The following is a 16,986-nucleotide window of genomic DNA, read 5'->3' as shown; positions in this document are numbered from 1 at the left end:
ACTTGGCTTGGCACGCTACCGCGTGTTGAAACTAAAACTAACAAGTAAAATCTTATAAAACTATGACAGTTCACAATTTATCGGCACTCACTTGAATATTTATCTTCAAAGTAGACAACATTATAAACAGCTTTTCTTATTTTTAAATTATTTCAACAACTATATTAATTTTCTTGTTATGCTAGTCATATTCCTGTTAAAAGGAAGCTATGTTCTTATTTATATACAACTGTAAATAATATTGGGCAAGACCGATATGAAACCTCATTACATGTTTAATGCGCGACAGAAACGTGAAAAATTTCATTATTTTTTTTACGTAAAAGGTGGCAAACGAGCGACGGCCTACTTGGTGGGCAGTAGCTACCGCTACCCATGGCAAAGCATGCGCAACAGAGGCTGTTGCGGATGCTTTGCCTACCTTGGTTTTTAAGGAATAGGGAGGGGTGGGAAAAAGGAAATGACAGGAATAGGTGGGAATAGAGAAAGAGCAACCGGCTCTCTCACCCATCGGACGAAATGGAGCCATTAAGGCTACTTCACGCCGATCCCGACACCCGTGAGAGGGTGGTACTTCCCCGGTCGAGCCAGCCCATGTTCGATCTGGAGTTACATGATAGGCTCTACTACCTAAAATAAAATCATAAATGTATTACCATCACAGATCTTGTTTATATAAATCTTCACTGGCGCCACATAACAAACCATATCTCAATTAGAATCATTTTTTTTATTCAATAACTTCATATCACATGATAAGAATACACTATTAAAAAACTATTTCTTTATGGCGAATAAAATTAAAAAAATTGTTGAACGAATTAAACTGTTTTTCTTCTTTTAACAATAGTTATAATTCACAAAAACAACTCGTTCATTTGATTTCACATCCAGTTATCCTAATTATATAACATAAGTTATAGTTGAGACATATCTCTAAACATCCTCTTATTATTTATATTAACATAACGCAATGAATTACGAAATACATTTCGTTTGTTCTTATAACTATAATAAAAAAATATATAATTAAATTAATTTAATCCGGTAGAAAATTATTTAACACTGAACTTGCTCCATGATTATAGATGTATAGGGTTTTCCATTAAGGGCGCTTGATCTTTGAAATGCAAAAAAAATACATGTAGGAAAGATATTTGCGAAATTTTTTTTTTATTTGGAAGGTCTATCGACCCCATTATGTATGGAATATGACATCATTCAAATTACCGCCACGGCTTCGGTTGGTGGCGCGCACACGAAAGGTCCAATTTTCGATGACTCTGGCGCACAAATCGGGCTGTATTTGATCGATGGCGTGGCGTATGTTGACTTTGAGGGCATCGGTGGTTTGCGGCTTGTTGGCATAGACCTGCGACTTAAGAAAACCCCACAAGAAAAAGTCCAGCGGGGTCAAATCGCACGATCTCGGTGGCCAGTTCACGTCGCCTCCGCGCGAGATGACCATGTCCAGAAATTGCTCGTGCAGAACTTCCATCGTAGCGTGTGCTGTGTGGCACGTAGCGCCGTCCTGTTGAAACCACATGTTGTCCAGATCCATATTCTCGATTTCAGGCCAAAAGAAGTTGGTTATCATCGACCGGTATCGCTCACCATTGACGGTGACGGCCACACCATTATCGTTTTCGAAAATATACGGACCAATCACGCCTCCGGCCCAAAATCCGCACCAAACAGTCACTTTCTGCGGGTGCATTGCCACTTGGTGAACCTCGTGTGGATTGGTCTCGTCCCAAATACGGCAATTTTGCTTGTTGACATAGCCATTCATCCAAAAATGCGCCTCGTCGCTGAAGATGATTTTTTTGCCAAAATCGGCGTCAACTTCCAACTGCTCTAATGCCCAGTCAGCGAACACACGGCGCTGTCTATGGTCATTAACCTTGAGCTCTTGGGTCAGCTGGATCTTGTACGGGTGCAGGCTCAAGTCACAACGCAAAATTCGCCAAGTTGTCGTCTGCGAAAGGCCGAGTTCCTGTGCGCGACGCGGAATTGACTGCCGCGGGTTTTCGAGGACACTGTCGCGCACAGCGGCGATATTCTCGGCAGATCTCGCGTTACGTTGACGCACGGGAACCGGCTGATTGTTAACTGACCCGGTTGACTCGAATTTGTCCACCAATCGACGGATAGTCGACTCGGCAGGACGATCATCGCGACCGTAAAACGGGCGAAGTGCGCGGAACGTTGCTCGAACTGAAGACCCATTTTCATAAAACAATTTTATGATTTGCACGTGCTGCTCGACACTGTAACCTGCCATGGTGGTTTGGGAGGACGGAATGAATATAACACACTGCATTTGACAGCTGTCACTCAAACAACATGGCCGCAATCAGCTGTCAAAGTTCAAGCGTCCCTATTGGAAAACCCTATATATGTATAAGGAATGTTACTGAAATAGGATTCGCATTTATAAGAACCACATTGATAGTGTTTTTAAATAAAAATTAAACTCTTTGGTATTCCTTTTATGTTTAAGTCAGTTTTTTTTTTTTTTTTATTTACGTAAGTTTAATATGAGATTTATCTAAATGTATTCCCACGGCCCGAAGTGAAAATACTATTTCATATCCCTGGGAAATGCTTTTCGAATAAATAATTTAACTTAATAAGAAAGAATTGTCTCTGTTACGGTAAATTCCAAACGTCGACATATTTCGAAAAAAAAAAGTTTGTTAAACAATTATATAGTAAAAAGTATATAAATCATTTTCCTTTTTTTTATAATAATTGTTTTAAATAGAAAATATATCTAGGGAAGAAACCTGTACTAGAAAATAACAATTAAATATCTCGTCATGCTACAATATTATTTGAGACTTATATAAAATGTTTAATAAATAGCGAATAAAACATATTTAGTACTATTTACTAGATACATAAATTTTTAAATTTATTTTGAAGTTCTGTTAAATCGATTCAGACTTAATTTTAGAATAATAATAAAATAATATTAGTATAGAAAAATCAAACAAAAGTGTCGAAGCGAACAGAGTGTGCATGAATCCCTTAAATTTGAAGTTGACTCAAAATTCCTTTTCTATAACAAGGTTACTATCTCTATTTATATGTCATTTCGTTATATATAAAAAAATATATAAAATGTATACTGTATGTGTATCCATAGACTTTTTTTCTAAATTCTCTTTAAGTGTACAAATAAAAATAGCAATAAGGTACGATTAATTAATTTATGTTTTATATAATGCGACCTCTTCGGTCGGTTGGAGAGTCCATGAATTAGAATAAAGGCAAGGTGCGTGCCATCCGTCGACCTCCTTTACGCTTACATATGTCGTAAGACGTATATTAACACCCGAATACTACAATTATATAAAATGCTATCAAATTTCATAACTTGAATATTTATAAGTAAAACTTTCTTTTCAAAATATGTCAATTATTTGTTGAGCTATTTCAGAAAGCAGAACAGATTGAAGAATAGAGAATAATTAATTCAGTTATTACACAAAAATATATATGATATAAAACTATACAATCCGTGCCTAAAAGTAGATTAATGTATAGATTGAGACACAATAACGCAGACAAACATATGAGTAGATAAAAAAAAATTAGATATTCAATAAAATTATTTAAATAAAATAACATTTATTAAAATTAAATATCATCACTCATTGGTACAATACGAGCGTTCATTGAGACATCAGAGGAATGACGTAATGTTACTTTCAATATCTGGATGAAGTCGAAAGTGTTTCCTTAGCTGTAACCAACATTGTACTGACCAGTTCCTGGTTGACACGCCTTTTACATTACTTTATGATATCTTAACTAGCGTTCAGAAATAAAAAAATTTAATATTTAAAAAAAAATATGAAAGTTTAATTCAAATAAACTTAGTATGGAAAGTGTAAACGATTTGGCAACGAGGGTTGAGTGCAGTGATGAGGCAATCAGTAGTATTACGTACATACATCGGTTTCAACACACGAATAGAAATTAATAGGGTAATCAGAATTCTGCATGCTCTAAATTACCTTCACCTAATATATACCGATGGAATATAAGCAAATTTTAAAAATATATTAACTGTGACGTCTGAGCGAATGTTGACATAAATAAAACATTGATTAAGTACTGTAATTATATACCTAATATAAAAAAATAATAATAATAAAATACAAAAATATAATAAATGGGACGGTCCATTCATCAGAACGTGACCCACGTCAGGTTCAACCCCGGGCCGACCCACAACCCATAAGTAACGCACTCGTAACACATATTACGACCCCTGTTACTTCATCGACGCCCGCGCAACAGCAGACAACAGTCGACCACGCGCTCTCGGAACGCTCACTCGCTTCGGACAAACATAAACCATTAATTTACAAAAGTTAGTATCGGGATTTTATTTAAAAGTAATATTAAATATATTTAAACATTTTGACAAAAAAAAATATCTGAATAGTTATTTAAAGCGCGTGTTGGTATAGCTTTGAATTATTCTAATGCAAATTTCATCGGCCGTTGCGAATGTTTATTTATTATAACAACGCTTGGTGCTATAACCTTAACTAATATAACGTAATGTAGGCGGAACGTTACGTAAAATCCAGATACAACATGAAGTTGTTTATAAGAAATATTTGTGCGTGTTATAATTACTTAATAAGATGTAAGTGTTATGTGTTATGTTGCAAATATAACGCTTGCGGATGAATATGATTAGTTATCAAAATTTAAGGCCATTCGTGATTTTCATTCGATCTCACTAAGTTGTGTAATAATTTTGTTGTATAAAGATAACAGTATACTAAAGAGAAATGAGAATTTATAATTAAATTCATATTGAATTATCGTGTGTATTATTTTATACAAACGTATATATATATGTTTATTTTATTCTTTTGGTTAATTTCAGGAAAACTAAACTTACGGGAGAGTGACTTGACAAATAAATAAACATCGCAGTGAACTTATCAGTGTATTGGAATTTAAATAACTTAGAGTATTAAGAGACAATTCTTAAGTGCAGTTCAGTGTTCGAATCTTCTGAAATGTGTGTAAGTACAACTCGTTAATATTTTCTTCTGATGTACCATTGTTTAAACTTTTTTTATTGACATATTTCAAATTGACTATCATTAATTTCGTGACAATTTAATATAAATTTCAATTAAGCAAATTAATTCGTAGCTCAGTTTTTTTTAAGTATTTGGCGCTTTAAATTTTTTAATGTACCCTGTGCATGTACTAAAAATATGTGCCAATCCTTTTTAGTTATGGAGCCTGCTAAAGAATATCATATACTCGAAAGACGTTACCTTATTTTTGCGTTAAAAAGGTTCTTTTTTGGCTAACCCAATATCAATATCGATTAGTTTATGGAATAGAATTTAATTACAGAAATATCTATAACGTCATCATTTTAATCCAATATTATATCTTTCTTTAACAGAAAAGACTTTGTACTGCCAGGAATTAAAGTCGTACATAACCACTTAACTTCTTTCTGGAAATGTAAAAAAAAAAACATAAAATTTTACGAAAAACCTCACTGAGGCCTTTAATATAAATATAATTTACAATTCTAACAATATTAAGCGCTATTTAAATTCTATTTTCAAAAAAACTTGCCCAATTGCGTAAAAACAAAATGCGTTTCATTGAATTTCTGATACGTTATGTAAGATGATGTTCAGACATCGAAGCAGACTTCAACAATTGTTGAATATTAATTGCGGCGCTACAGAAATTACAAATAAATCGATTAGAAAACACTAAACTTAAAAGGTCGAATCAACAATAATTATTGACAATGGCTTAACCTACATCTGTTACTATATAAACTGTTTAAAAAAAAGGTCCTCTTTGTTTGAATCCGTAATTAATTAAGCATTAGTTGAGTTAGTGACTAAAAAGTCAACCATACTCTCACATGTCGTGTGATATTTCAAATATACGTCCAACTTCTCCCAATCATACTATCATTATAGATACACATATAAATATTTTACAACTCAAAACTGGGAAGAGATTGAGTGGCGATAAAGAGAATGAAACTTATTATACTCACAATAGTCTGTGACCACAAGTTCCAGAACCATCTGCTTATATAACAATAAGCCAAGGGAAGTGTCATTACGTAAAACACTGACATAAACGAAGCAAATGAGCGATGTTCGCTTACATCTTGTATGAGACCATAAAATTTTGAGTTCATAGTGCGTGCGTTGACAGATTAAACATTAGTTTGCTATTATTAGTGAAAACTGATATTGTCGATTTAAAGATCCAAAAGTATGTACATATGTACTCCTATATTATACATCAAATAAAAAAAATCCTTTGTTACGATACTGACTTTTTTAAATGTATACATAAATGTAGAACTTCGTGTGTATCTATTTCGTATTTAATAATTACCGAAAAAACATGTTCAAAAATTTTTTTTTCATGTTATTTTTCCCAATAAATAAATAATTTTAATAAAATTAAACACGTCACTACATTTTCACCTTCCATCTAACCTATAACTTCTAAATTACTACAAACATCATTAGTTTTATAAATTTAGTTTTATATATAATATAACGTCTCCAACGCACAATACTAATAAAATATATATTTCATTTTGGCACAAATTTACATGCGGCCATTCTCAGCGATGTCTACACAAGGGTTATTCCAGTTACGAGTATGTGTTTAAAGAGAATAACAAAATCAACGATTTAATAATATTTTGCGTTTTACACGACATCAAAAGTGTGACGCCAATACATTTGAAATAAACTATATTTAATAACAATTTGTCGTCGCAATGTTTGTATATGCGTAAGAAATAATAAACGCCAGATTTAAAAAAGAGACGCCATGTCAGCATTACAAGCATATTACACAATTATGAATAAGGAAGTGTGTCTTAAATTTTAAGTCAATATTACCAAATGACTATGCGATAATGGAAAAATGATTGGAATTTCTACTGACCTACAGATATATTTCCTTGTCATAAAATTTTAATTTAATTAAATTTGTACTTAATATCCGTAAGTTTTGTAACTTTTGAAGAAGAGATTACATTAAATTTTTTAACAAATATTGACAAATACGTAACTTAATTCTTTAAAAAAATATTGATATAATTAAATCAGTTTGAAGAAGTGTATGAACATTTATACACCTAAATTCTTTATAATTTATAAATTTTGAGATACCGAAAACAAAACAGTGATTTAGTTTCATTCATTCATGTGTATTAAGAAATTATTTAATTGTTTTTTTTTTTCCGTAACTTAATGATATCCACTTAAGTATCGTGGCTAACAGAGTTTGTTGCCAAACTTAACCTAAATTAACAATCGATATAAGATTTTATCTTCTCGTTCTGATTTGTTTGACACCATACTAATTAACTTGATAAATATCGTACTAATTTTTTATCAAAGTATAAAATAACATAGATATGGGTTGCTAAAAATTAAGTTATGAAAATATGTTTCTTATATAAAAATGTATGTATCTTAATGTTTAAATAACTCTTCCTTTTAAGGGAGTATTATTTTATTGAAAACTATAATCCTTATAAACATTATCATTCTGCAATATCTTTTTTTATGAATAAAGTCGACTAACTACTATAAAAATAAAAATAAGGATATAAGAATATATTTTATAATTTCAAAACCACGGATAGCATCGTTTCGTACGATAACCATTAAAAATCACCATAAACGAAAGCCTAACTGAATTGTATTTCGAAACGAGGTCACGTCACGCAAACCATATAAAATTAGATTAACATAACTCTTGAATTTTTTTAATGAAACCAATCGTTTATTGCGGAAGATCTTACGCATATCCCTCAATATTACTGATTCAATTTATGTACAAGTAACCGATACTGATAAGGCAACTATACTTCCTTTTTTTAAGCCACTAAAACATCGAATGTTCATGAATGTTCTAGATGTCGAGTCATAATAATGTTATATAATGCTCAATCATCCTCGTTTTCAACCGTATCGGGGCCGAGTCCTTGCTCAACGTTCAACTGACGTGACCTACCAGTGTTTGGGACGAGGTTACTAGGAATTACTTTCCTTTCTACACGCGTTCTAGAATTAGCGGCTTTTCGCTATATATTACAAAGATGATTTTTAGCCTTATCATGTGATTATGTATTACGTTCTCACATATTTTAAGACACCAACTGTACATATCACGTATTCATTTCATACGCTCGCGCAAATTTTTCGTATGTGAAATAGTCTAGAAAAAAGAATTTATATAAATTTTTTTTCGGTGTTCATCTGAAGCGCCGTTTGTAATTAAACTGCATTTTTCTCTTATAATTTTGAGTCACACAAATTAACTTTTAAGGAAGGCATATTTTTTAAATAATAAAAATTAAAGGCATTTAACATAATTGACGATATATCGAAATTAAATATTTGTGAAAAAATAAAACACAAACAAAAATTTTCTTTAATAACACTGATAAGTGTAATACAGACATAATTGCGAACCATATCCAATCTGATACGTTTCTTTATAAAAATAAAGGAGTTTACCAGCCTAGAAATACGATATATATTTGAAATAACCTGTCATCTACACATGCGGAACCGCGAACCAGTGCTAATGAAGACTACAAACATGCGAGAAAATATAAGACTAATCTAACACGTTATCTATTTAAATAACAAAACGATCGACTTTGTACTGAAATAGTAGAACGTCAAAAATCAACGCGTAAATAATGTCATGGAGAAATTATAAATATTAAAATGATGTGTAATTTTTATCCAAGATTATGTTTGTTTAAAGTTTAATACATTTTAAATAAGGTATTAATAGAATTAAGGAGTGGTTTTGAGTACATAACGTCGTTATAAATACGAGTGGAATTTTAGAGCGTTAGATAAAACTACTGGATCTTATAAACTTGTTATGAGGGTAACTGTAGGAAGTTGTTGGAAATAATTTTGTTCTATATTTAATTAGAAGTACTTACAATATCGACCTTTTAAACTTCTACCATTTATTCAATATTTTTCATTGACACTCCGCTCCTATTCGTCACATTGTGATATAACGTATAACGTACTTTGATAAATTTACTTAATAATACTTTGTCACTATGAAACCTTTTACTAAATGACACCAAAGATTTTGACCAAACAAGATGTTTAATTTAATAACTCTATAGATTTTTAAATACAAAATGTATTTGAAAATATATTTAAACATACAAAAAAAAAGCTTAGCGTAGACTCTAAATTGAACGGAGGTCAAAATAAAAGAAAGGAGGTCACGAAGACACGTCATTGCAACAAAATTTTAATATTCACATTCAGCTAAACATATTTGTGCAATTTTATTGCAACAAATTTAAAAAAAATATAATGTTCGTAATGTAACTGAAATAATTCTTTTTTTATTATTTGTTAGCGACGAAAAACAAAATGCGACCTCTATATCAATAAGGCGCATTAGTAAAATAATCTTTCCCTTTATTTTGTAACACTTTTCAAAACAAAAAAAAAACATCACCAAGAACATAATTCATAATACGGAAGGGAGGTGAGTTTAAAGTATTTCAAAGTAATAGTTAATGACAAATTAGAACATACCGATCAGTATGTGCCATCGTAATAGTGTCCTAAAAGACCTACCACAAGTTACATAATATGAAGGTCAAATTGTCCACGACAGGTTGAGAAACGGTGAAAGTACGGGCTTTCGTCTGATAAGATTCGGGTCGTCTTACAAATGACATTGGTAATTATAGTCTACTTAAAGATGTTAACGTCATTAGACGAAATGTTCCTAAGATTTGGTATCGAAAAGAATTTTGATATTAATACTTAACCCCAGACCTGCAGAGCTGCCCGAAGACGCAAAGTTTTATTCCAATAGAAAAATGTGTATAATAAAATTACACATTACTATTAAGCTTCATAAAATAAATATCAATACTTACAGAATTCTGTTTCCTCTTCAATTTGAATCCACACTGTTGCAATTTATTACCATTTTGACGTTCTTAATTAATTCAAAATTATTTTAAAATATTACGTAATATCACGTCACTTACGAATATCAGGGCGTATGGCAAAATCAATAGTTCGACAAACGACCTTCACCTAATAACTGTAATATTGCATAATTTTTGTTTACAAATAAATAATTGTGGCACGCAATATACATTTGATATTTGACAACCGGTCTAATATGTTTCTTTAAGTTATGGTTTATATTGGAAAACATAATATGTTAAAAAGACATTGTATCGCCTTTACACGACATATTATGAGATCTGAATAGATATAATACATTAAAGAAAATCCTTTGCGTACATTGACACATAATATTATAAAGCACTGACAATGACAATGAGTTTTCTAAAGATGCAAATATAATTTAAATAAATAGTATTGAACGTGTATAATCTATATCTTATATAATGGAAGTCGCGAGGTAATATGATAGTCATTTAAAAATATTAATTTTGAATACATTTTACGATTAAATTGTTCAATGGTTTTGTATGTGAAGATAACCTCTTATCAGTGACAATATAACATAATTGAAAACTTAAGACAATGCATGTTTTAATGATAAAAAAAGTTCAGGTTAGCTTCCTAATTTAACCGTGAGAATATCCATGGACTCACTTATAAATTAAAATCAATTGTAAAAAAAACAACGTTACAACATAATAGATTTATTCGTACAATTTGCAAAATTATTACTTTACTTCTGAGTGAGTATTTAGAGAATATGTTCATATTTACAACTGTATCTGTTTTCATTTAAATTCGTTTACCTGCTTAGAAATAAAGCAACAAAAATATTTCATTGTTCAAGATTAATACTGATCACAGCTATTACGAGGAGTTTCGTAACATTAAATAACCAAATACAATATAGAAGCGTTTTACTAAAAACTAAATAAATAAATCTATGACGTGTCAATTATAGTAACGGTCATGCTCTGATTGCTTTGTTAGAATAAAGTAACAACTGTTCTTTTAGGCAACAGTCAACCACTACTCCATAAGATAATTAACTTAGAACTCACACAATAACATAAGTAAATATAGTGGCTATTACAAATGAAGCTGTGCTATAATAGAGTCTAAAAAGCTTTTATTTAATCTCAACAATCACTTTCGCTAATCTAGAAATTCGATCGCAGCTTCCGTGTAACAAGGAAACTAGTTTCTCTGTTCAACTCATAGCACTGTACATAAATTTGTCTCAAAATGTCATTACTCAGTTATTTTTATACACGAGAGGATTATATAAAATATGTATTAAAATAGTCACTTTCTAGTTTAGTTTCTATGACGACGCATATAATAGTGTCATAATTATGGACGTTTAAGGTTTAAATTACGAAATGCTGATAGTTTTAGATAACATAAATCATAGAAGAATTAAAAAATGATATACCAACATGATGTAAAATAAAAAAAATCCATAGTACTTTTAAAAACATAAAATATTTTGTGAATTAGTGGATATTATATGTTACAGTTGGCTACAGCATATTATTAATTTTACACAAATACGTACATAATTTTGTTTTATTAAAACACCTTACTTGATATGTAACTCTGATCCGCATTACTTCATGCATTACCTGTAAAAGAAAAAAATATTTTTAGGTATTTTTAATTTCTATGACTTATTTTTGTAATATAAATATATCTAGATGTTAGAATTTTTTAAACTAAATACATGAATTAAATAATAATTTATATGTTTCAGGTCCAAAAGTTGGAAGGTCATAGATTGTTCTCCTGTATTTTTTAATATGACGCAGCTTCAACCATCTTTAAAAACAAAGAAGGCTTTGCGAAGAAGCAAACCACCGGACGGTGTCTAAGATATATGACAGATTTTATTGAAGAGAATTAATATTATAGAGAGCCACTAATCACCGTATAGATTCAACATCAAAAGAATAACTGATACATTATCATCTGTAGTAATAATTATACCAAAGTGAGAAAAAATGGCTATCCAAGTCCTTTTAGCATCGACAGCTTTAAAATCAGTCAGCGTTACTGGTCTGTGGTTAATACCACTTCTGCTTGGGGCCTTCACGTATCATAATTATAACTCCTACGATCCAGAATCGAAGGTACTAGAAAAAGAACCTAAGAGGGAGTATGATTTCGTTGTAGTTGGCGGAGGCTCTGCTGGTGCAGTCGTTGCCAATCGTCTAACCGAAATCAAAGATTGGAATTTACTTTTATTAGAAAGTGGTGAGTTAATTATAATATACCTAACGTACAGTACTATTTATCGCATAACTTAATTTATAATATATATATAACTATAAAAAAGGATTTTCTATTTATTTCTTGACAATAATAGACTTAAAAATACAAGAAGTTATCATTTAAGATGTTAAATGATTAATTGTATATATGTGTATACTATGTAATTGTATATACTATGATAATATATAGTGACATAATTTAAAAAAGAAAAGGAATTATTAAAGATTTTGTTTTATATGTTAAAACCAAATAGTTGAGAGCCGTATTCTTCACTATGGTAACTATGACAACAAAAATATAGGGATACTTTATCAGTGATGACCAAATTTTACGTAAAAGGAAGGTCAAATTATTTTAGGAAGAATAGTCTTCAGTGTATTTAACACTAATAGCGTACTAATACATATATTGTACCTAAAACTTCCAGGACCAGACGAGAACGAGATTACTGATGTCCCCTCTTTAGCCGCTTATTTGCAACTAACGAAGTTGGATTGGCAATACAAGACTGAACCGACACCTTACGCTTGTTTGGGTTTTAAGAACAACAGGTGCAGCTGGCCGAGAGGAAAGGTAACATTGTAACAAATTAGGGGAAATTTACATCATATTTTTTTATTTGTGATTAGTATATTTTATTACCACGTGACATAGTCCTTACTCGCGAGAGAGAACGCAGAGGGCGGTAGCCGCTAACTTACATAGCTCAATTTTCTTACCATGCTATTAGTCATCACATTTAGTAACAGATTTATTCGTTTTGCGATATTTATAACGAGATTGTATAATTCTCGCTTATACTCGTATTACACAACGCACCTATGTTTTTAATATTGTTATGTTGTAATTTTTCTTAACCCGGATCGATGGAAATTGCCATAGACTATAGCCCAAATAATGAACCCCATCCCGAATGCTAAAGTGAACCGAATTAAGAACACGATAGTTACATTATTGCAACTAAATTGTAACAAAATTAAATAAGTAGGATTTTTTTTGTTTAATTACCCTATTTAAAAGGATTCATATGTACGTCAAATCTTTCCAATATATTAGATTTTTTAAATTATGTAGTTGCAATAACCAAAGAGCATTGAATGATCCCTTTTCATTTTTTTAATTCAATTCTTTTTAAAATTTCAGCTTCTCGGCGGTTCCAGCGTTTTAAACTATATGATTTACGTAAGAGGTAATAAATACGACTACGACCAATGGGAATCTTTTGGCAATCCAGGATGGGGATATCGAGATGTTCTTAAATATTTTATTAAATCCGAAGATAACAGAAACCCTTATTTGGCCAAAAATCAGTATCATGGTCAAGGCGGTTATCTGACTGTGCAGGAAGCACCATGGAAAACACCCCTTGTAGCAGCTTTCGTTGAAGCTGGGGTCGAAATTGGCTATGACAACAGAGATATAAATGGTGCCATCCAAACCGGGTTCATGATGGCCCAAGGGACGATAAGACGCGGTTCTAGATGCAGCACAGCTAAAGCATTTTTAAGACCAGTGAGAACCCGTAAAAATTTAGATATTTCACTGCATTCACACGTTACTAAAATACTCATTAATCCTATGACAATGAAAGCTTACGGAGTAGAATATGTAAAACATGGTATTAAGAAAGTGGTTTATGCTAGAAAGGAAGTTATTTTGTCGGCAGGAGCCATTAACAGTCCACAATTATTAATGCTTTCTGGTATTGGTCCAAAAGATCACTTACAGAGCGTTGGCATAAAAGTCCTAAAAGATTTACCAGTAGGAGAAAATTTAATGGATCATGTGGGAGTGGGAGGACTGACATTTCTAGTCGATAAACCAGTCGGAATTGTCCAAAATAGACTTCAGGCATTTCCTGTTACAATGAATTACGTATTAAACGAAAGAGGCCCCATGACCACATTAGGAGGACTTGAAGGTATTGCTTTTGTAAATACAAAATATGCTAATAGCTCCGGATTATGGCCTGATATTCAATTCCATATGGCTCCTGCAACATTTGCTTCAGATAATGGACAAACTGTGAAAAAAGTGTTAGGTCTGAAAGACGAAATTTATGACACTGTTTTTAAACCTATAGCAAATAAAGATGGGTGGACTATTATGCCACTGTTGTTACGGCCTAATACTAGAGGTTACGTTCGATTAAAAAGTTCAAATCCTTTTGAGTATCCTATAATGAATCCACGCTATCATGAAGATCCTCTAGATGTAAGTCGTCTTGTGGAAGGGATAAAAATTGCCTTAAAAGTTGCGAACGCTTCCCCATTTAAGCAATTTGGATCAAGATTATATATGAAACCATTACCAAACTGTAAACAACACAAATTTATGTCCGATGAATATATTGAATGTCAAGTTAGATCAATAAGTATGACCATATATCACCAATGTGGGACGGCTAAAATGGGACCATCTTGGGATAAGGGTGCTGTTGTTGACCCTAGACTGAGGGTGTTTGGTATTGAAGGACTAAGAGTTATAGACGCTAGCATAATGCCAACTATTGTTAGTGGAAACACAAATGCACCAGTAATCATGATAGGAGAAAAGGGTTCTGACATGATAAAAGAAGATTGGTTGAATAGGTAGAAGAGACATAATAACAACCATAAATTTGATTAATTTATTATGTGTGTAGGAGGGGTAAAAAAAATTAAGGATGACATCAAAAGTGAATCTGTGTAAAACACACGAATATATCTTTAGAATAATATTTCACTCATCTTTTTGCCCTTACTTTGAATGTAGAGATAAAGTTTAAATAGAATAAATATACTGTAAATAGAATATTTATAAATATATTTAAACGTTTTACAAGAGTAAGATTATTTGTAATACTTTTGTTGATAGGTGCCATGCTTTTTATACTTATATACCTTTACACCAGCGGGTATGAATTAAAGCTTTAAAATCTTCAATGACCCATGAAAATAGTTTTATGTTTATTTTCAAAAGTATTCATTGTTCTTTATTCAATAATATTTCATAAAATTCTATGAACTTAATAGCAATGAGATTCATGACTCCAACATTTTTAGACAACGACCATTTTTTTGTACTACTCAGTTGCTGATATATCTGAACGTATTTGAATTATTGAATTTAGTATGAACTATTACAAAATAAAGACAGTGAATACAAAATATACAGTGGACATTAACAATAAATTTTATATTTGTGGTTTTATTGTAAAAACCCAAGGGTCACAGTCGTTGAAGATAAATTGAAAGATTTTTGTTAACTGTTCTTGATTGTAACATTTGAACAAGTATTAAGTTTGGTTGTTTACGATTCGAATAATTATTTCATTTACCATTTGTAACCAAATATTTTTTGTTGTTTATTATAAAACTTAATTAAATAGTTTTATCGTTGTTTTTTTTTTTGTTGTTGTTATTAATAAATCAAATCAAAATAAATCATTAATGAAAATATAAAAGAAAATTTTCTCCGTGTTAGGAATTGCATTTTTATTTCTTGAATGAATTTACTACCTACAATTTATTATCAACATGTTATATTCATATTTTGTTCTCAGTCTGAGTAATTGCAAATAAATTGAGTAAGGCATTGTGAAATTTATAAACTACTTTTTTATTGTAAGTTCCATTCTTTTTTATGTCGAAAAAAATTAATATATATACATACATACATATATATATATATATATAGTTTCGTAAGCGAGGATTTATCAACACATTACGATGTGATTACAATATTTTAATTATTATTAGGTTTTAGAAATAGGGTTAGCAAGTTATACACATGACTTACTAGGAACTTAAGAGTTATTTATACGAAAAAATAAATACATAATAATGAAAATCAATACAATAATTTAATTCAAAAAATTAATACTATGTAACCTTTGGAATTCATTTACAAAAAGTTGTATTCAATTAAGACCACGTTCCTAAAAAATTGTTTACCTACTACCGTGTAATGACATTACTTTATTTACCAATTGTAACACTGAAAAAGTTTAGAACGGGCCAGTTATAAACTAAGTTAATAAAAACTTTTTTTTTATTTTAATTTTACAACTTTTTGGTACTCTAATGTAGTAAATTGCATTCATTTGTCATTTTTTTAATATAAAACTGTCGTTAATTTAATATAAAACTGTCGTTACAATTGAAAAAGACCCTATGCACGAAAATTTTCGGTGAATGATTTGTTATGACTTTCGTTGTGGCCTTACTCAACAAAAAAGCTATGATAGGCTGAGATATTACTTAATGAAGTCTTATCTCGTGTCACGATTTACAATTGGTTTCACGAATTTAAACGTGGACGTAGCGATCACAAAGACGATCCGCGTGAGGGACGGAACAGCGACTACTGAATATAACATCAGTGCTGTCCGACGCATAATAGAGGATGATAAGAGCGTGACCTATCAGCAGATACGGATAAATCTTCGCATTGGTATGAGTTCAAAAAATATTACACGAACATTCAGGCGTCAGGAAGCTTTGTACAAGATGGATTATCCATACTTTAACCGACTACCAGAAACACCTTCGCATGGATAAGTATCTCTAAATGTAAGATAAGTTTAACGGCGGGGACTCAAATGTGGTATTTGAAATCGTCACAGGTGTTGAAAGCTGGATATATTGCTACGAACCCGAAACCAAAAGACAATCAGCTCCTTTCGAGAATCGGCAAACTAAGGTAAAGAAAGGAAGAA

General features: G+C 31.3%; 2 protein-coding genes across 5 annotated transcripts in view; one reads left to right on the top strand and one right to left on the bottom strand.

The window, feature by feature from the left end:
- LOC116777482 (flotillin-2) overlaps window positions 1-16,986 on the bottom strand; it is a 127,573-nt gene that overhangs the window by 67,634 nt on the left and 42,953 nt on the right. The gene's annotated exons all lie outside the window — the stretch shown is intronic.
- Window positions 4,279-15,659, top strand: LOC116777477 (glucose dehydrogenase [FAD, quinone]). Of its 4 annotated transcripts, none has more exons than XM_032671035.2 (5): window positions 4,279-4,384; window positions 4,913-5,054; window positions 11,770-12,269; window positions 12,715-12,860; window positions 13,431-15,659. In XM_032671035.2, the coding sequence occupies exons 3-5, from the start codon at window positions 12,017-12,019 to the stop codon at window positions 14,880-14,882; spliced, it is 1,851 nt and encodes a 616-aa protein (XP_032526926.1). In that variant the 5' UTR covers window positions 4,279-4,384; window positions 4,913-5,054; window positions 11,770-12,016; the 3' UTR covers window positions 14,883-15,659. The 4 variants fall into 4 exon arrangements, with proteins under 4 accessions (XP_032526926.1, XP_061382392.1, XP_032526927.1 ...); XM_061526408.1 differs by lacking the exon at window positions 4,279-4,384 and adding an exon at window positions 4,514-4,666; XM_032671036.2 differs by lacking the exon at window positions 4,279-4,384 and adding an exon at window positions 4,734-4,766.

The sequence above is a fragment of the Danaus plexippus genome, chromosome Z (assembly GCF_018135715.1).
Source record: "Danaus plexippus chromosome Z, MEX_DaPlex, whole genome shotgun sequence".
In the NCBI taxonomy this organism is placed as follows: Eukaryota; Metazoa; Arthropoda; class Insecta; order Lepidoptera; family Nymphalidae; genus Danaus; species Danaus plexippus.
The sequence above is the reverse complement of the archived record's forward strand: the minus strand, read 5'-3'. Positions and strand labels throughout refer to the sequence as shown.